Here is a 21323-nt window from a genome sequence, read left to right as displayed (position 1 = left end):
TTTTTGAATTATTTAAATTTTTATTTTTGACTGGTCCTAACTTCCTTCATAACTGTGTTACCTGTTTAATATTAAGGACATATAAAATTGAATGTTAGGTACTCTTCTTGTATGTGACATATTCCCCATCTTTTTCTAAATTTTTTTCTATCAATATACCCTTTTCTTTAGAAGATAAAATTAAGTTTATTTCATCTGTAGGCTTCTTTTTAAAGTCTTCAGTACCTACAAAGAGAAGTAATGGTGCTAGACAAAACATTCCCATCAATATGGGGCAAAACCATGAAAGATATTTGTCATTATGTGACAACATAACATTGATCCCAACTTGCGGAGATACCAGGTCAGTGAGAAATGACGTAATGTTAAGGCTTATCTGCCAAAATCTTTAATCAAGGAGGGGGCAATGGAATATAAATAACTTCTATATTAAGAAAACTATAGGATAATCTCTGTATGTATGGAAAGATCGTGGTAAAAATTATCTTTTATTTGCTTAGCAACAAGTGAGTAAAATTTTTGAACAGAAATACATCTTTAGAATATACCACCGTCCAGTGAAGGTCATTCAAATAGCCAAAGAGTAGGAAAATAACAGCAGCATGTACTCTAGTCAAAGATCTGGGAAACACCTAATGCTGTGAGCACAAATGAACTTAGGCAGTTAGTATGCCTGGCTGATATTCACCAACATCCTGAAATACAGGAGCCTTCATCTAACCCACTATCTGCCACCAAGGGAATGATGCCAGGCTTTATGATTTATGCACTTTCACTCAACTTCCTTCATATAGCTATGCCTAGGGATTTAATGAAGGACCCTGAAGCTGCCTTCCACATATCTCAAAAAGTCTCACAACTAAATTTAAAAGGCAACATCACAAACTATGGAATCTACTGTACAGAATTTGTTGTAAAAATGACTTATTCAGATGTACATGAAAAAAGATATTAAAATTAAATCTAAAATATTTTTCAAAAGATTCCCTTGGTCATATGTCATTCCTGTTTCAGAAAAATTATGCAATTTATTATTAATCAGCAATAGAATTTGAAGATAACACTGAATTTTGCTGTTAAAACTGCACACTATTCAACAAAGCAAGTATCAACAAGGATAAAAGAAAACTGTCCTTGGACAAAGGGGAACCCTCCTACACTGCTGGTGGGAATGTAAATTAGTTCAACCATTGTGGAAAGCAGTATGGAGGTTCCTCAAAATGCTCATAATAGAAATACCATTTGACCCAGGAATTCCACTTCTAGGAATTTAACCTAAGAATGCAGCACTCCAGTTTGAAAAAGACAGATGCACCCCTATGTTTATCGCAGCACTATTTACAATAGCCAAGATATAGAAACAACCTAAATATTCTTCAGTAGATGAATGGATAAAGAAGATGTGGTACATATACACAATGGAATATTACTCAGCCATAAGAAAAAAACAGATCCTACCATTTGCAACAACATGGATGGAGCTAGAGGATATTATGCTCAGTGAAATAAGCCAGGCAGAGAAAGACAAGTACCAAATGATTTCACTCATCTGTGGAGTATAAGAACAAAGGAAAACTGAAGGAACAAAACAGCAGCAGAATCACAGAACCCAAGAATGGACTAATAGTTACCAAAGGGAAAGGGCCTGGGGAGGATGGGTGGGAAGGGAGGGACAAGGGCAGGGAAAAAGAAAGGGGGCATTACGATTAGCATGTATAGTGGGGGGGGCACGGGGAGGGCTGTGCAACACAGAGAAGACAAGTAGTGATTTTACAGCATCTTACTATGCTGATGGACAGTGACTGTGAAGGGGTATGTGGGGGGGACTTGGTGAAGGGGGGAGCCTAGTAAACATAATGTTCTTCATGTAAAAAAAAAAAATTAAGATGGTAAAAAAAAAAACAACAACTGTCTTCCACTTGTATTTTCACCAGTGCTACCAAAAAACCTACTGAATATCACATACCAGAACATCATTTAATTAACAACATTTTGGAATAGTCAAGCCTGCAATACCTAAGTAAAGCTTATTATGATAGAAAAAATTGAGGATGAAATTAGAGGAAAAATGGCAACACTATACAAAAAGACATGAGCCATTCTGATACATTAAGTAGAAATAAAAAGCAAGGATTGCAGAACAAATATTTTTAAGAGTCCTTTGCTTTAATAAAGTTTTAAGATTGATGAATATTCATACCTATTAGGATGGCTATTATCACACAAAACTGAAAATAAGTGTTGGAGAGGATGTGGAGAAATTGGAACCCTTCTGCATTGCTGCTGGGAATGTAAAATTGTATGGCCACTGTGGAAAAAAGTATGGCAGTTCCTCAAAAAATTAAAATAGAATTACATGTTTATGATCTAGCAATTCCACTTCTAGGTATACACCCAAAGGAAGAGAAAGCAGGAACCTGAACAGGTATTTGTACCTCAGTGTTCATAGCAGCAGCATTCACAATAACTAAAAAGTGGAAAAAACTCAAAACTTCATCAATATACAACTAGATAAAGAAAATGTGGTATATACATACAATGGAGTAGTACTGGGCCTTAAAAAGGAATGAAATTCTATCACATACTACAACACAGATGAACCTTGAAGACATTACGCTAAGTCACATAATCCAGTTGCAAAGGGATAAATATGATTTCATTTATATGAGGTATGTACAATAGTCAAATTCAAGTTGTAGAAAGTAAATAGCGGTCATCAGGTGTTGAAGGGAGGGAGAAATGGACAGTTGCTTAATAGGTACAGAATTTCAGTTTAGGAAGATGAAAAAGTTCTGGAGATGGGTGGTGGTGATGATGTTTCACAACAATGTGAATGTACTTAATGCCCCTGAATTGTACATTTAAAAGTGGTTAAAATGGTAAATGTTATGTACATGTCCACAGTTAACAAAATTGGTGAATCTAGGTATTAAGTGTGTTGGTTTTATTTTACTATTCATGTAACTTCTCTGAAGGTTTATAGTTTTTCAAAATTAAAAATTTGAATGGAAATACTTAGAACTGAGCTTCAAATTACAAAAATAGTGTCATACAGCCATATCCAAAGATATAAAATAATATTTATTTGAAAGCTCCCTTATTTAAAAATATTACATCCAGTGGCAACCAGTGCTGAAATTAGATTAAATCCACAAATAATTGGCTTTACAAAAACTTTGTTGTTAAATTCTTAATATTTTTAAAAAGAAACTTTGAAGCCCATTTTTAAGAAATACAACTTTGATTACCAGGTAACAAGTTCAGAAGGTAGCAGGATGGCATGCAATCATAAGCAGATTATCTCTTTGGAGGCAAACCTTGACTAATTCTAGATCTAAACAGTAACATTCATATAACTGTTTACATTTGGTATGAGCCAGAGCCTTTGCTTCCAAAAGCCATTTACAGTATCAGATAGCAAATACAGTCATCCATGTTAAAGCTAGATATGATATCAGACACCAAATACAGCTGTGATTCAAAAAACAAACTTCATTTAGTACCAACACAGAATAACATGATAGTTCCTTATGGGCCTTTTCAGCCATAAGTGGCACTATGATATGAACAGACATCATCTTAGAAAATTGAGAGAAATGATGTAACCCATTCCTCTGAAATATCAAGTTCTCCATAGACATGAATAGGAAGAAATTGCAAAATAGATTCACGACAGATACAGAAAGTTAAATATGAGCTCCTGAGTGAAAAGGAAGATTTATGCCCTCAGATATTCCACACTTTTAAAGCTGGAGGGACAGCAACTTTTTTAAACCATGAAATTCTTAATATAATCACAAGAGTCAACAGCTAGTAAGAAATCATTTTGCTACTCTATGAATAAGAAAAAATTATTTTTTACTTATAATCCATATCAATGATAATAATCTATGAATATGTAATTATGTTTACATAAGAGTTTCAAATAAAGGAATGACATCTAATGGTTAGTAAAACAGCTAAATTATAAACTATATTTAAATTGATGGTAGAATAACTTTCTCTGACTATAAATGGCTCCTATGAATCTCTATTTTCCAATTTTACATAGCAAGCTAAACCATGTGTTCTCAAAGTTGATAAAATATCTTGACATATCTAAGATAAATTCAGTTTCAAACTAACTGTAAGATTATTTGAGATGTTTACCAAAATAGAACTTTTAACACATAATCAATAAAATCCTTTTTTTGATTAAAAATAATTTCCTAACTGGAACTTTTTTTGGTATTTTCATTGAGGTATACCATAGACACTGCAATCTCAAGTGTATAGCCCCACAAATCTGTACAAAGAAAATACATACATATACACAACCCAGATCAAAATAGAAAACTTTACTAGCATTCCAGAAGCTCCCTTCTGGTTTTTACTCACCAACTCTCCACAACAGTAACTGCTATGATGATTTTATGTCCATAATTAGTTTTGCCTGCTTTTGAACTTTTATATAAAGAAAGCATAGTATATTCTCTTTTGTATATGGCTTCTTTTTGCTTAATATTACATCTATGAGATTGACTCATATTATAAGCAGCAGCAGTTTGCTTTTTTTCATTGCTATGCAGCATTCTTTTGCATGGACATACACAACTTATGTATCCATTCTATTACTGATGTATAGTTGAGCTGTTTTGAGTTTGGGGACCATTATAAATAATGCTGTTGCGAACACTGTAGTACATGTCATTCAGTGTACACATGTACCCATTTCTGAAGGATATATACCTAGCAGTAGAACTGTTGAGTCATAGAGAATGTATATGTTCAGCTTTAGTAGATACTACCAAACCATTTTGCAAAGAGATTGTACCAATTTATACTCTACTAGAATCCAGTACCTCCACAGTGGAACCCTTTTAAATGGTGTTCAACCCAATTGAACTGCTACATTGATAAATAAATGGAGTTTTAGTTTTCAAAGGGTCTGAACATAATTGTAGGTAGGATCTGACTAACTGAGCAAATATACTATTTATATGTGAATTTAACCAAAATACTTAAGTACTAGTTTATATACCATCAAAATAAAATCAAAGCTTGTCTAATTTTTCCCTGACAAAATAAGTCAATTTATATAGGCTCAACCCTCTAAGGATAATAAAATTTTCCCATATTTATCATTAGACAAGAACATAAGACCAACCTATTATATTTCTAGAATTGGTAAATCTCTGCATAAAGCGTGAACTGGTGAAGAGCAATTCAAACATTCTCTCAGCACTGATATGAAAAACACGGTTGATATGAAGTCTTCCATGAAGATCCTTCTCAGGAATGTTTTCTGGGGAAACAAAACAACAGAGAGCCAAAAGGGAAGAAACCACAGGTAATTTCAAAGTTTTGTTTGTTTTTGACACAAAATGGTTTTTAAATGTGATTGCAAAGATCACCACAATCCAGGATAAAATGAAAACTCTATATTGGTATAATATACATATCAACTATGTATAACTATACCTAATATACCTAATTAATTAAACTACATAATAATATATAATTAAACTATATATGATCACTATTTCGGTCATTAAAACCCAAAAGATACAGAAATATTTAACTTGAATGATATCAAACTCTCATAACATCACTCAAAAGAATATTTAAGTGGTAATAAAGGCAATGCTGAGTCCCATAGGAAGGTTTCTACCACAGCAATCAGCAGGTCCTATTTCTGAATGCTCATACAGTCAGTAAATAAATATTAAGTCTTGAATGGCTCTAATATCTGCCATGCTCACTAACTTGCTAGCCTGAGTAATGTTTCAATCTTGACTTTATGCTGACTCCCCCAAGACAAGTATCAATTGTATTCACAACTTATTCTCAATACCACACATTTAAAGAACTAAGAAATCCTTCTGTAAAGTATTCTTCAAAGCTAAAAAATGCCCAAAGGAATATTACATTTTTCTGGGAACCTGATAATGATAATGATGTTGAACACTACTGGTAGCAAATGAAGAAGCAATATCAGCTCACCTCTCCTCATGTTCCCTGGAAACATATAAAACAGCTCATGCTTACATGGTGCTGACGGTGTCTCAGGCATTGCGCTGGGCACCTTGCAAGCATTCTCTTATCCTCACAGCATCCTATAGATGTGTGGCATTAACATCCCCCTCCCCATCACAGAGATAAGGAAAGTGAGGGCTGAGAGAACTGCCCCCAGCTCCCCAGCTAGTGTGTGGCTGAACTAGAGCTTGAATTCACTCCAGCTCCAGAATACACAAACTTAACCTCTATTTTATACTGCCAAGAGTTTAACTTAGAAGAATCAAAAGAAAAGGAAAAAAAAAGACAACAGGAGCCTGGTAAAGGAAATAGAGTAAAGCAATCCAATATGAAACTTTGATGATTTCAGGACAGAGATTATTTATTATTTCAAGAATTATGCCCCATCAATACAGAATGAAAACTATGGCAAAAGCCCTCTGTGTTTCAGAAACCAAGCTCTAAGAATTATCTGTGTAGAGCAGATATTAAGCTATGGGAAGCAGTCTGTTAAACTACAAAGCTAAGGTCTAAGAATCAGAAAAACTCTTCTACCTCTGCCTTCACCCCAACTATTGCTTTTTCTCCTCCATTAAATGATTTGTGTCTCTCTAATTTGCTAAAGGTGCAAAGAACTTAGGGATATCAAGTAGATATTGATTTACCTTCTCTGCAACAAGACTATATGTAGACAAAAACTATTTACTGCAATTTCAAAGAATGGCTCATCCTGTTTAGAAATGAATCACTGAAACTAGGTAATTTGCTAAGGTTTTGTGAAGTAGCTTCCCAATTATACTTAAGAAATAGATTTTTCTGACATAGAAAATATGTTCGTTGTAAAAATAACTCATATATTCACAGAGAAAGCAAACAAGTCTAGGTGATTCTATTGATCCCACTTGTTTCTGCCACAGAACTCATCCCGATTTTAATTTTACTTTATTGGCTTATTGATTTGTTTACTGTCTCTCTCCTGCACTGAACTCTAAGTTCCATGTGAGTAGGAACCATGTTGATTTTTAACACCTAGGTACATTATGTGCTTGGCAAATAATGTGTTAAATAAATGTTTTTGAACGAATGAATGACTATTGAAGACACTAAAAATATACTAGGATCTATTTTTTATTTATAGAACTTTCAATCTACAACCATATTCTTAAACTTTTTATTTTGGAGTAATTGTAGATTTACAATTGTTTAAACTAGGCTTTATTTCTAAGCTAGCCTTTATTTCCCAGTAATGTCCTTTTTCTGTGCAAGGATCCAGTCCCAAATACCATGTTGCTGTTAGTTAGTTTTTATATCTCCTTGGTATCCTCTAATCTGTGACAGCCCCTCATCCTTCCCTTGTTTTTTAATGGCCTTATTTAAACAGTAATGGTCAGTATTTTGTAGAAATTCCCTGAATTTGGGTTCATCTGATGTTTTTCACAGTTGGACTGCGGCTGTGGGTGCAGGGGAAGAACACCACAGTGGGGAAGTGCCCTCCTTATCAGCTGCAGGAGGGACCGGTTAGCATCATGATGATGTTTTAACCTTGATCATTTGCCTCAGGTTCTGTCTGGCCGGTTTCTCCACTGTAAAGTTACCGTTTTCCCCTTTCCATATTCTATTTGTTAGAAATGACTTGCTGAGCTCAGTCCATACTCAAGGAGAGAATTAAGCTCCAGCTCCTGGAAGGAGAGTACCTACTTATATTATTTCGAATTCTGTAAGGAAGACTTGTACTTTTTCCCCCATTATATATTTATTAAATCATTTATATCAGCATGGACCCATTAATAGATTAGGTTATAATCTAATACTATCATTATTTACATTGTTGCTCAAAATTTTTTATTTGGACATTAGGAGCTCTTTCCGGTAGACTCCTAGGTCCTTTTGACATGCCTCCATTTTGTTAAGCACTTCTTTATTTTCTGGTGCTACAAGATGCTCCATGTTCACTTGTTTACTCCCCACTCCATTTTTCAAAGCAGCCCTGAAACTATAATTTTTCAAAAGTAAATTTTGTGTTCACATTTAAGAAGAAAACAACTTACACTCATATAGATATTTCAGTGTATTTTATATTTCATTTAAACTCCATTATTAGATAAAATTGTTCTGTATTATGACTGATAAAAATAGAATTTGTGATATCACTACTAGAAATTAATACTTCTTGTATGTAAACTTGAGGAAGTAATGAAATGAAATAAAGTAGTTCTACCTAGGGCTATTTATTTATTAAATTCATGGTACTTGAAAACCACCTGTCCAAGTAACAACACCAGTAGTATTGCTGTAACATATTAAGCTGACAGGCCATATTTTAAATTGGGGAAAGGAACACTGCTCAACCTAGTAGCAGGTTACTATTTCCAATAAAGAAAAATGCTATTTCAAACATATCAGTTTGAAAGTGGCTCATGGAAATGGTGGGAAAAGTGAGAGATAAATATGAGAAGGACATAGGCATGAATAAAACTGGAACTACATGTTGACAGTGTTTTGAGGGTTCATGAAAAACGTACTAAGTCAGTATGTAAGAAAAGCAGGTGATTTGAAGTTTAATGAGTAAGGACACACAATTTGTTCTGTCTTCCATTTCCTAAAAACTGGTGACCTGCTGTCTTCTGTACTCAGACTGAATGCTTTCTTTACATCTGAAAAGCCAAGTTCAGTTTCAGAGCATTGCCCGGGTTAACTGCATCAGGGTTACCTGGATAGTCTCAAGGCTGCTCCCTGACATGCTAGACTATTTCACAGCTTTTTCTCTGGCTTTCCCCAGAGGTGTACTTGTCCTCGCCTTTATAAATTAGTAAGTATCACCTGATATGCTGATTCCTGTATCTCTTTGCATGACTTTGCCTCTAATTCATCTTGTTCTGTCAGCTACAGATCACGGATCCCAAGTGTGCTATTCTTACATGCCCCTCTGCCAGCCTGATCTTTCCCTGAGGGAATCGACAGCAAAATAACCCAGTGACTCTCCCAGTGGCTGTGGTCTATACATGATAGAAAAGAGAAAAAAAATGAAATCCTCTCATTTTTTCATTCAGCTGGCTTAAAGATGGATCAAAATGCTATCATTTTAAATATAATGATATTTGGTTTAAAATAATCCACCATTTACCTATCTCCCTCTAAATCCACATACACACATTTCCAGATTTCCTGGGATGGTTCGCAGCTTTTGACCATTCCCACTATCTCCCCAGTTTGCTGATTTCAAATGTCTTCATAACCTCACAACTTTCAGAAAATACAAATTCACTATAATACCCACTTAATATGTATGATAAGTCCAAGATTTTGGAACTTACTGAGGGAAACAATAGGAATACTTGATTTTTTATCTAATGATAGTCTAATAAGAAAAATGTCATCCATAAACCTTAAGCAAAACCTCAACAAACAGAAGGCTAAATGTTACATGTCAGGTCTTACTGCTGTAAAGTCAACGGTCTCTAAAGGAACAAGGAGCAAAATGTGATCAAGTTTCACATGCAATGCAGAAACTATACTGCTCTCACTCTTTTTTTATTTATAGATATGAACACAGCTTATGTGAATTTTAATATTATCCTTTATGTAACTTATGATTAATGCTAATTTTAAGGAACCCAAGAAGGAAACTACTTTTTAAGGACCATTCTTACAAAAAGGCAGGTGACAAAGGGGAAAAGAATCCTTGTTTTGGTGTCACTTACCTATCTGACCACTGGGTGCCAGAATAGGTCTTCCTAAAGTCAGAGGTTCAGCCAGGCAGGGGATAACTAATGCGTATGGGCTGCACACCAACGCAGGGACGTAAGGCTGAGAGAGTCTGCTCATCCAAGGGACTCGATCTTTTCAAAAAACTTCCTCTCCACTATCTTTTCGAAACAATAACTGTCTTTTTAATGCATTCTATGATTTTTAGGAACTAGTGGGTTTTTATTTATGTTTCTAAGAGCATGGACTTAGTTTTTATTAAAGATACTTCAATATTACCAAACCAAGGTTTAAGGACTTGGATTTGGCTTTCGTGGATTTGGTCCTGGTTTGGTTTTGGGGGTTTGGATTTGGAGTTGGGTCTGGATTTGATTTTAGATTTGGACTTTGTTTGAATTTGATTTAGATTTTATTTGGATTTAATTTGGTTCTCACAAATTTGGTTTTCACTATACTGTGACTTCAGGGGTTCCCAAACTAATGGAAATGGTAACTGGACTGGCAAATACAGTCATGTCCTAGATCAAACCACTATAATGTCCCCATTATTCATGTTCTGAGCACTGCTGGGAGGAACATAGGTATAGCAAAACTCCATTAGTATTGTTCCCTTGCCAGAAATTTACAAGTAGTCACTTCCCAAATCTTTCCCAGTGCCTCCCCACATCACCGACTTAAGTGTAAATAATTTTATAGTTGAAAAAAACAGATTCTTAAAATGTCCACTTAATGAGTATGACAAGCTTATTGGTATTAACTTAGAGAAAGTAGAAAGAACATGATAAGCTATAAAGGGTTCCTTTAAGCAACTGCTTTTTAAATTATATTTTATATATTTTTTATTATATTCTCTACTTTTGCATCTCTCCTTTTTAAATTTTGTAGTTAAAAGAAAGTAGTATAATTACAGTATCTATAACACTATGCAGATTTTTATTAAGATTTGCTTTTCCACTGCTACTGTTTCATTTCCACTGACTTAGGCTTGGAATTTTAAAAAGGTAAATGTGATGAAGATTTTCAAATTCCTGAAAAGTGGAGCTAGGTTAGATTTAGCAGCCTCTTTCACCTATTTCCTGTTAACTTCCATCCGTTTTTGGTTCATTATAGAGTGTTTCGTTGTATCTAATGCAATTAAATTCTCAGTCTGCACACACCTAATACAAAGGTAAGCATTAAAAGACAAAATATCAGTTGAAACTGTATTAAAATTTATAAGAAATCTTTTACCTTCATCAACAGAATCTGAAGTGCTGCTTTTGTCCAGAGAAAGATATTCATTTTTATTCAAGTCCAATGATTTTGATGGCACTCTATGTAACCTCTTTTCCAAAGTCAGTACAGGAATCTTTTTGATCTGTTTTACACTTCGGGGTTCCTCTTTCCCTAACCCCTAAAAGACAAACAATCCAGTTTAAAAAACAGATTGTAGGCTTAGATTTTGGAGTGAGATCTTTAATAATAAAGGTAATTTGGCACTTTGAAATATTACTATTTGAATCATAAAGGCACTTGGAAATATTGCTCTTTGAAAAATGTGTTTGTTATGTTTGCATCACATTTCCAATTTAGTCAATAAAATATTGGTAAATAATATTTACCATTCTAAAGTAATCTTCACAGTAATGAACAACAGATTTATGAAGAACATCATATGAAAAGAACTCACAGTTAGCCTCGTGTGAATTTCTTAAGCAGAAGGGAAAGAAAGCAGAGAATAAAAATAGTAAGACAGTCAGTTCTTTGGGATGGGCAAGGGAGGAGAGTCAAGCCCAGTTAGTTTCCCCAGACAATACCTGCCCCGTCATCTCAAGGAAGAGAACTCACCAATTCCTCAATACCAGTAACTAAAGGGGAAAGGGAAAGAAAATAGAGAGAGAAAAGTCACATAGGAGTACAACAGGGAGAGAGGATTAAAAGGGAAAATGAATTTCACAGTAAACTTGTAAGAACACAGTTGGCTTTGCTAGGGACTAGGGCATTGAACATTGAAAAAGACTCAATATATGATGCTATCTATACTATGTCATTTCTATAGAAAATGTAAGTTAGGCATTAAAGTATGAATGATGCTGCTATGTTAGTATTCAAGTAGAATAGGATCATGATTGGGCTTCATGAAACAGTGTAAAAAATATAAATTATACAGCAAAGTACTTTCTTGCATTGTCTGTGTAAGGAGATGAAAGAGAGCAAAAAGCACATTTACAATCCTTACACTTCCTGCCCCATGAAATCCCCGAGCAGCAGTGAACAACAGAAGCAGCTCCAGGGAGGACACAGGTTTTCCATTGCCACGCAGAAAGCAGAATAACAACTGGGACCCAGCACTTGCTTTGCTAAAGGACTATACTATTTTAATTAAAGGATTACTTCTTCCAGCAGAGATTGCTGCTAAATCAAGATGATTTACTTGGGAGTTCCACACTACAAAGCAACATGCTTATTTAGTTGACCTAGGGCCTCTTTAACAGATGCTAAGAAGAGTAAGTTCTTCCGTTACTTCTCATGTTACTTCAAATTAAGATGTAGTTCCTATTATAAGAATATAGATAGATATAGGAAAAGTAACAGTCACTGTCTTTGAGTGGTTGGCATTTGAACAATTTATTTCCTTGTATACTTTTCTATTATTTCCTGAATTTTTACGAACAGTGTAAATTTTGTAACTTAAAAAACCTGTTTTCATCTTGGAAAAATGTTATTTCTGACTTTATTATTACAAACTTTCTTGGAAATAAAAATGAAACAAAGTAAGTGATGTATGATATTTCTTGACATCTCAAACTCTCACCATATTGTTCTTGAATGCAAAAGAAAAAAACGGACCGTATTTTTGTATTATTTGTATTTTTCATAACCTGAAAACATCTAAGTATCAGTGAATGACCAATCTGAAACATTAAGTTTTTCCTCGACATCCCGTTCCCTTTCCTTAGGGAAATATGACTTCCTTTAGGGACAAAACTAGAAGCAAGAACCAACAGGTGAATAATTCCAAAAGCAAGTACAGAAGACATTGTCAGGGAGGCTGCAGAAAGGATTCAAGTAAGGACCAGTCCTCAAAGTCAAACTTTTACAAATGGGTGAAGAGACTGCAAGAATCCCTCTCCTGTTATCTCTCCAGAATTGAGTGGTTTGGTCTTCTCACTGAGAACATACAGAGATTAGTATCCAGAATCACCTCCCTTGCACCTGTAGTAAGTTCTAAGGGTCTCTGGATGAATACATTTTGCAAGAAATCCACAACACAAACTCAGACTGAAATAGATGTGTGATGGTTGCCTGAAACAACTGATAACGTGGTGGCCTTTCACATAAATATACTGTTTCAGTGTTTACCCAACATTTATTCACATGAAGGTAGAAAAGGTAGCCCTTTCACAGAAGGTAGAAAAGGTCATTGCTGGTCACATGCATTTTCACCTTCAATTATCATTCCCCATAGACTGACTCTCAGGGAACTGTCAGGTAAATCTGCACCATACCCAGTTCTAAACAGAATCACATATTAATCTCACATTAGTTTTGCTACTTATAGACTTAAAACTCTTCTAAAATAAAGGAGCAGCCTGACATCTTAAGTTGTTTTTGACATTTCATATATTGTATTTTTATTTGATCTTACATTGTAATTAACACATACAGCATCAGATATATTTTTAAAGAGATATCATATACTAACCCCTTTTGATGGATTTCCATTGACTGACTCTGTTTCTGAAATCCGACTAATTGTTTCACGGGTAAAACTGACTGACTTGGATAATTTTTCATCTCTCTCTCCACAGTCATCCAAGCTGTTTTTCCCTGGACTTCTGTAAGAAACACATCATTATAGAGACATAAACAAGGTCACTTTCACACAAATAAGTAATTTCGTCTCCTCACTGAAGTCTTTTTCTGTTATAAAGCATTTTGACAATGAATGGTTTTTGTAATGTAACAAATAAGCCTCTACTAAATAACAAGACTATCTTCTTAAATCACATGAAAATTAATTTTATTTCTGAAATTAAGTAAGTTCATATGAGATTTAACAAATTTCAGAAACCACTAAAAAACTAACCGAGTACAAGTGGCCATACCAGCAACTAATACAACGAATATTTGATTGTATAAATTGTTTAAATGTCAGCTGTGGACAACCACAAAGCTTTGAAAGCTGCAGGGTGGATGTTTGAGTTGGATGCCAGTCAGCACCAGACTAAGGGCAGTTTCGATCTCCTTCCTTCTGATTCAGTTCCAGCTGTGAAAGTGAGTCCCTCCCAGAAATGGTCTGAGCACAGACCCTCATGGGTCAGTCCAGGCCCTCCTTCCTGCTCTTTTCATTCCTAAGAACAAGGCTGAAGGAACAGCTTTCAAATGGTCAGAGGGACAAGACTGCAATCAATGTCCTGGGACCTGCTTTACCCTTCGCAGGGAGCAAAAAGAAAGGAAAGTCTATTCAATATAAGACGAACATAACCAATCTAGTTCCCAGTCTCAATCCTGTTGAGAAATTATTATTCCCATGAATTATTGCTAGCTACATGTAGACTTAAAGCTCTTAAGCAGCATCCTGACATGTTAAGCCGTATTATCCCGAGGAAGAAACAGAATAGCTAAAGGGCCTGTCAGCCCTGCTCTGCTCCACCCAAATAACACACAGGCCCTACCACCCAGTCACTCCCTGCAGGTCAGGCAGCTCGGCTCTGAGGAAACCAACCAACCAAAGGTAAAGAGAGGCACCTTGAGGCGAGCCATCCCCCACCCCCGCTGAGTGTTTGTTCTTGCGGATTTTCAGGATGGAGGTCAGCTGTGGAAAAAGAAAGAAGGAAAACAGGAGATGGGAGAGTGAAGCGGAGATTGAAAATGAAGAGAAAAGATGGGAGAGCTGAGGAAATGAAGGCTTGACACAGATATGCTTCTTTCAGAGGCTGGAAGAATGGGAAAAGGAATAGAAAAGGAAAAGAGGATCCTGCCACATCTTTTCTTAGAAGGCACTCAATCACCAGAAGAAAAGAGCTGCTTTTCTGACAACCTCAAAAAGCTGGACCTTAAAGTGTATAAAGCAGCTGGAAAATAATGTTTATTCATTCTTCATTTCACAGATGAGTAAACTGAGGATCAGAAAGACTATGAGATTTGCTTGAGGTTGCTCAGCTTCCTGGTAGCAAAGTCCACACTAGAATCCAGATCTTCTTTATCACAATCCAAGGCTCTGTGCATTATATCAGCTGCTTTTCTACCCAACTCCAGTACCTGAGAGTGGCTAGTAAACTCTACGAGGAGAAAAAGCCAATGGAAAATTTTAACTTTATGGAAAACTAATAAAATATGCATGTGCAACCATGTAAAAAAGATTGTAAAATATTGATGCTGAATTGAAACAATATAAATAGGATCAGAATAACTAGAAGACTGCTTAGACACAGTAAAATTTTTGTACACACAGAGATTTCAAAAGATTTCCATTTAAAGATTTGCTATAGTTTTTTAAATAACAGTTTTATTAAAATATAATTCACATATAAAATTCATTTAAAGTAAGTTTAAAATGTACAATACATTTAAAGTGTAAAATACAGGTGCCTACAGAGGTGTGCAGCCATCAACACTATCTCATTTTAGAACATCTTCATCACCTCAAAAAGAAACCCTGTGCCATTAGATTAGGACTCATTCCCCATTCTCCCTCCCTCCCAGTCTCTGACAATACTAATCTATTTTCTGGCTCTATGAATTTACTGATTCTGGTCTCAATTTCATATAAATGGAATCATACATTATGTGGTCTTTTGTGACCTGCTTCTTTCACTTAGTATAATGTTTGCTATACAATTTTAATATATTATCCTTAGTTGTTTTTATTGTTTTGACCTCAAATACCATTGGACAAAATGCATGTTTACTTGTACAGGTTAATAATGTCCATTCTTCCACATGAATTCCCATCTGTCAAAAGAAATTTCTCTCTACTCTGAATTTTTCATCACATTATCTATTGCTCCTTTTGGCCCTATCATTTCCAACTTCGTATTATAATTATTTGCATTCCCAACAATTACTTTAAGTTCTTTTCATCAATTCAGTATTTATTGAGGTGCCAACTAAACGTCAAGCACTATTTAGGATGTCCTTGAGAAAAAGTCGTATTATCTTTGTATCCCTCAAAATACCTACTAGCTAATTTACTCTATTGTTATCTGTAAGGGCAGAGGTTTCACTAGGTACTTCTCTGATCCTTAAAGCATGCTTTAAGCAAATCGGAGGTGACACAGTTAAAGTTAACATTTCCTTACATGTCCTGTATTTGCTTATGAATTTAGCAAACTATTCACTGTCCCTACCTTTCACTCCATTCCACTACAGAGAACATAGAGGCAAATTTCACCCACAGGTAAATTAATAGAAATTATGAAATGGTGAAGTCTAAAATAATTCTATTTTGATTAATGATTTAAAAATCTTGACATTTCCAAACATCTTCTGTACCTTGGCTGACTACTATCCTCAGTCGACAGGGACAAGTTTTCCATCTCTTCTGCACTTAAGCCTAGCTCAGTGCCATAGTTCTGCTGGAGCAGCCGACAGAATTCCTGTCTGGTCAAGCTCTAAAATGACAGAGAAGTTATGCTGAATAAAGGACAGTATGAGGTAGTACAACATAGTGCTTCGAAACATGAATTTGATGTGTGACCTCAGAAGCTATTTGACCTTTCAGTTTCCTGTATCTGTAAAAAATGGATGAAATCTCCTTGGCAGGAACAATCCCAACTGTGGGGTTCGTAGCATAGGGGCATCAGAGTTTAATGAGCTAATCATTGAATTTAACTAATCCCTTTGTTCTGACTCCATATTAATCAAACAACCTTTTAATTATATTCTGGCTTCCCATATAGATTTTCCTGCTGGGAGATAATGCACTGACCAGCCTACACATGCGCTTTGTTCCAGTTGACAATTTTATTACTCATCATGAATAAATTGGCATTGTTTAAAAAAAGATGAAATACACTAAAACAAAAAAAGAAATAGTTTTATACAGTTATTTTCCCATGATATTTGAAAAATAAAAAAACAATAAATGAAATACACTAAAACAAAAAAAGAAATAGTTTTATACAGTTATTTTCCCATGATATTTGAAAAATAAAAAAACAATAAAAAATAAAAATAAAAAAATGAAAATAAAAAAATGAAAAAACTTATCTGACAGAGTTGGTACTAGAAATAGGTAAAATGATGATTTTAAAATGCATAACATAATAACTACTTTCTTTTTATAAAATAATTTGTGCATAGTTCCTGGCAATTACTAATCTGCAACTGAAACTCCACAATCTATCCAGTCTATCATGACCCCTGGAGTACCAGAGTTCTGATTGTCCAGTCAGAACTCAGGCTCTTAATCCACAAGGTATCTGAATATCTTAACCATTTTTAAAACTTTACATATCAGTAAATACTTTCCCAAAATATAAAATGCAAAAGACTGGAATTCAGAATATTTCCTTTGATTTATTTTTAGTAAAGTCCAGCTTGTTCTTGCTTTGCAGGTATCAGTGTTAAAATCATCTAATGTGAACATGCATGCAATACACAGCAAAACAAAAGCAATAATAGTATGATGACCAATGGTCTAATTTCTAAAAACACTGGAGATGGTTATTACATGATTAAGCAAGGTACAGGGAGCTAGCACAACACTTGAAGCAGTTGTTGGCAAGAGCCTTTATCTTGCTCATTCCTTCAATGGATATTTATTTAGAACATGCCAAATGTGTATCACTGCACTAGATGCTAAGGAGGATAAAAGTGATGTACAACTTAAGCTCCTTGTTTTCAAACAACTTATAGTATAGTTGGAGAAACATGGGACACAGGTAAAGTTAAATATGACAAGCTATAATATTATGTACTAAAGTACCATGGAATCACCATACTATGAAATTCTAAAGGAAAGAAAAATTACTGCGGATTAGGGTGATCAGATAAAACATGATGGAGAAGGGTCTTCAGCTGAGCTGAAGGAGGGACATGAATGGGGGAAATGGAGAACTGAGGGAATCTGGGGATTGGGAAACCAACATACTAATACAGAATAAGTAAATACATGAAGAAAGTAATATTTGTTTTGAAGTTAGTTAATAGTTTATCAACCTACTTGGAGTAAAAACTTTAAGTTGGAAAATAGTAGGGATACATATAGAGCAACTTAATGGGGCCAAAACATACAGATGCCTTGATTTCTCCCTGATACTCTCTATGAAGAGTACCCTTGCTTTTTTCTTGCTCCTTGTTTCTTCTCTCTAGTAACTATGGTATCTTTGTTTGTTACATTACACTAGATGATGTTCATTGTATTTCAGGTAACCTCCAAGAGACTAAGAACAAAATGTCTGTACTTTAGAGCACTGTTTCCAATTTGCCATGAGCAGGCTACTAGGATTCCACAAGAGTAGTTGATGAAAATTCAGATATTAAAAGTGTTTCAAATGTTGAATCACTATGTTGTACACCTGAAACTAATGTAATGTAATACCGTGTGTCAACTACCCTTCAATTAAAAAAAAAAAAAAAGTGTTTCAAAAAGTCAAAAATATACAAACAGTTACCTATAATAAAGTTACTCAAGCTAAGTAAAATGTCAGACCTCTTCATGTGGAGATGAATTACATTAACCTAGAGCGGTTTTCTCAGGCTGATAGGAAACTCTAACTGGAAATAATGTGTATCTAATTAGCAAAAGTGTTGTAACATTTTATTATTTAATATACACCATGTATTTGGTGGGGAAAAAAGTCTTTTGAAGCATGTGTCCACAGAAGAAAAAAAGGATCACTAGTGGTAGAGAAAGTTAAGTAACCACTGTCCTTTATTCTAAAGGTACTCCCACTCATTTCTGTCTGACTTCCACTCCAGAAGAGCCATTTGTATACTTCTTTCCCCACAGGAGCAGCTAAACATACTAAGCTCAACTTCCTAAAGACATTATCAGTGAAATATTAAGGAGAAACAAGCAATATTTCAATATGCTTGTGGAAGATTAACCTTTTATAAAAACTTTTCTAAAATAATAGACATCAAACTAGTCCAAAAATAAACTACTAAGTAGGTGATAAACCAATGATAAATATGCAGACAGCTTCCTAAGAGTGGAAGAAATGAAACTTATAAGTAAAGTATTAACAAGTAAAATACAATTTTAGTTTACTACATAAGTAAATGTTTTAAATACATTATCAAATACTATCAGGAAGTTAGTAGCAGAGTAATTTCAACATACTTTATCTATAGTTAATGGAAAACAAAATAAAACTCATTTAATTCACCATCTTATAGATTTGCTAATTTGTTACAAATTACTTGTTCTACAAAGTTGACCAGAAGTGACAAAAATGCGGTTATTTATGGCCATACTGAACATTCAAACATTAAACTATACCCAAATATTCATAATTCTTTCAATAATCAGCAGCAGAGCCAGGGTTAAGTAACCTGAAAAAAAAAACCAAAATTTTAAACAAAGGCTGACCACCTACCTGCAAACAATGGAGAGTCTTCCTGTTTCAGCCCACAGAGTACTTTAACAAAATAAGGATAAACCAAGCAGTAATCAGATAAGACTCAAAAGTCAGAAGATCAATTTCTGGCCCAGAAAATTGTATATTTTAACTATGCTGCAAAGTCTTTATCTGCAGAATTCCAAATATTTAATGACAACTATGTAAAATCACTGATCCAATCTTCTAGTTTTGTTATGAGGTTTTCCTTATAAGAGACAAGTTCTATTGTAGTTTGAAGCACATTATTTGTCACTTCCTGGTCGGTAGTATCAGTGCTCTTTCCAAGGCTGCAGGTCAGAATGCAGAATTGGAAGTTACACCTCACTCTACAGGTTCCTAAGCCACTCCTACTAGAACAGGATGGGTAAACAGGGTTTTATTAAAGGGACAGTTCCCAATTTCTTCTGTTCGAACACACAGATTAGAAACAATTACAATGCAAATGAAAATACCTTGCTTATGTTCAATTATGTTCCTACCACAATATTATTTTAGTCTCATTTTTAAAGTTAAACATATTAAGGGTTAAATTTTCTTCTCTGCTAATACTTTCTATTCAATTCTAGCAGTAACATTATTATTTCTTTGTATAACACTTCTTCAGTATTGATATAGTAGCCTATCAGACTCCTGCATTAACTCTTTACAACTATCAAAGATTGTATCTCTTGAGTATTGTAAATGGAATGTCAGGAAATAGCAGGAAGAGCTAGCTATTCAGGCGGACCAATACAATAAGCACTTGACACATCTTTCATCACTGAAAAGTTTACATCTCAATTACTCAATAATTCCTTCCTTTAAAAATATTTTGTGCTTTTTTCAGGTTAATTTCCTGGAAGGCACCTGGACTATTAATGCACACTATGCTAGAGACTCTCATCTACCAATTCCAATTCATATCCCAGATGAAAAGTTTTCTTCTAAATACAAAATCAAAGCTTGCCCTAATTTCTGCTTAGTTGTTCCATTAATTTACAAGGTGTATAAACATGTCAAATGCTACTTGATAAAGGGTCAACCTTTTGGGGTTGCTAAGATCTATCATTTTACATACAAAGGCAGAATGAGGGACCAGAACGACACTGGAAAATACCATGAATTCAAACTGAAGAAAGCACACTCTGGGGTCTACCAGAATTCATGCTTTTGACATATTATAGTAGTTCTCATTGACTGAAACCATAGATAGATATCCTTACCCTACTATAGTATCTGAAGAGCTATGAAAAAAATACATTAACTATACACTACAAGATTTTTAAATACTTTTGCTAAATATAAAAATCCTTATAGCAAACCACCAGTATATAGAGCAGAGGTAAATTTAAATTTAGTAGGCTTCTCCTCAAGAAAGGGAAACAAAAGCAAAAATGAACTCATGGGACTACATCAAACTAAAAAGTTTTTGTACGGCAAAGGACATCATCAACAAAACAAAAAGGCATCCTATAGTATGGGAGAATATATTTGTGAATGACATATCCGACAAGGGGTTAACATCCAAAATATGTAAAGAACTAACACACCTCAACACCCAAAAAGCAAATAACCCAATTAACAAATGGGCAGAGGATATGAAGAGACAGTTCCAAAGAAGAAATTCAGATGGCCAACAGACACATGAGAAGACGCTCCACATCACTAATCATCATGGAAATGCAAATTGAAACCACAATGAGATACCTCCTCACGCCAGTAAGGATGGCCAGCATCAAAAAGACTAAGAACAACAAATGCTGGCAAGGATGCGGAGAAAGGGGAACCCTCCTACACTGCTGGTGGAAATGTAAGCTAATTCAACCATTGTGGAAAGCAATATGGAGGTTCCTCAAAAAACTAAAAAGAGAAATACCATTTGACCCCGGAATCTCACTCCTTGGAATATTCCCAAAGAATATAACTTCTCAGATTCAAAAAGACATATGCACTCCTATGTTTATTGCAGCACTTTTTACAATAGCCAAGATATGGAAGCAACCTAAGTGTCCATCAGTAGATGAATGGATAAAGAAGATGTGGTACATATACACAATGGAATACTATTCGGCCAAAAGAAAGAAACAAATCCTA

General features: G+C 34.8%; 1 protein-coding gene across 4 annotated transcripts in view; it reads right to left on the bottom strand.

Annotated features, from left to right (window-relative positions):
- Positions 1 to 21323, bottom strand: part of GRAMD1C (GRAM domain containing 1C) — a 119126-nt gene that overhangs the window by 23037 nt on the left and 74766 nt on the right. For 2 of the 4 annotated variants that reach the window (XM_057502760.1, XM_057502763.1), the window contains exons 6-9: positions 16177 to 16295; positions 13385 to 13517; positions 10930 to 11092; positions 5147 to 5284 (exon numbers count right to left, since the gene is read on the bottom strand). In XM_057502760.1, the coding sequence (XP_057358743.1) occupies positions 5147 to 5284; positions 10930 to 11092; positions 13385 to 13517; positions 16177 to 16295 (553 nt within the window). Of the gene's footprint in view, positions 1 to 5146; positions 5285 to 10929; positions 11093 to 13384; positions 13518 to 16176; positions 16296 to 19129; positions 19171 to 19226; positions 19561 to 21323 lie in introns of those variants that run through there. The other 2 variants (XM_036883502.2, XM_036883501.2) reach the window with 2 other exon arrangements.

Source organism: Manis pentadactyla, chromosome 1 (assembly GCF_030020395.1).
Source record: "Manis pentadactyla isolate mManPen7 chromosome 1, mManPen7.hap1, whole genome shotgun sequence".
NCBI lineage: Eukaryota > Metazoa > Chordata > Mammalia > Pholidota > Manidae > Manis > Manis pentadactyla.
The sequence above is the reverse complement of the archived record's forward strand: the minus strand, read 5'-3'. Positions and strand labels throughout refer to the sequence as shown.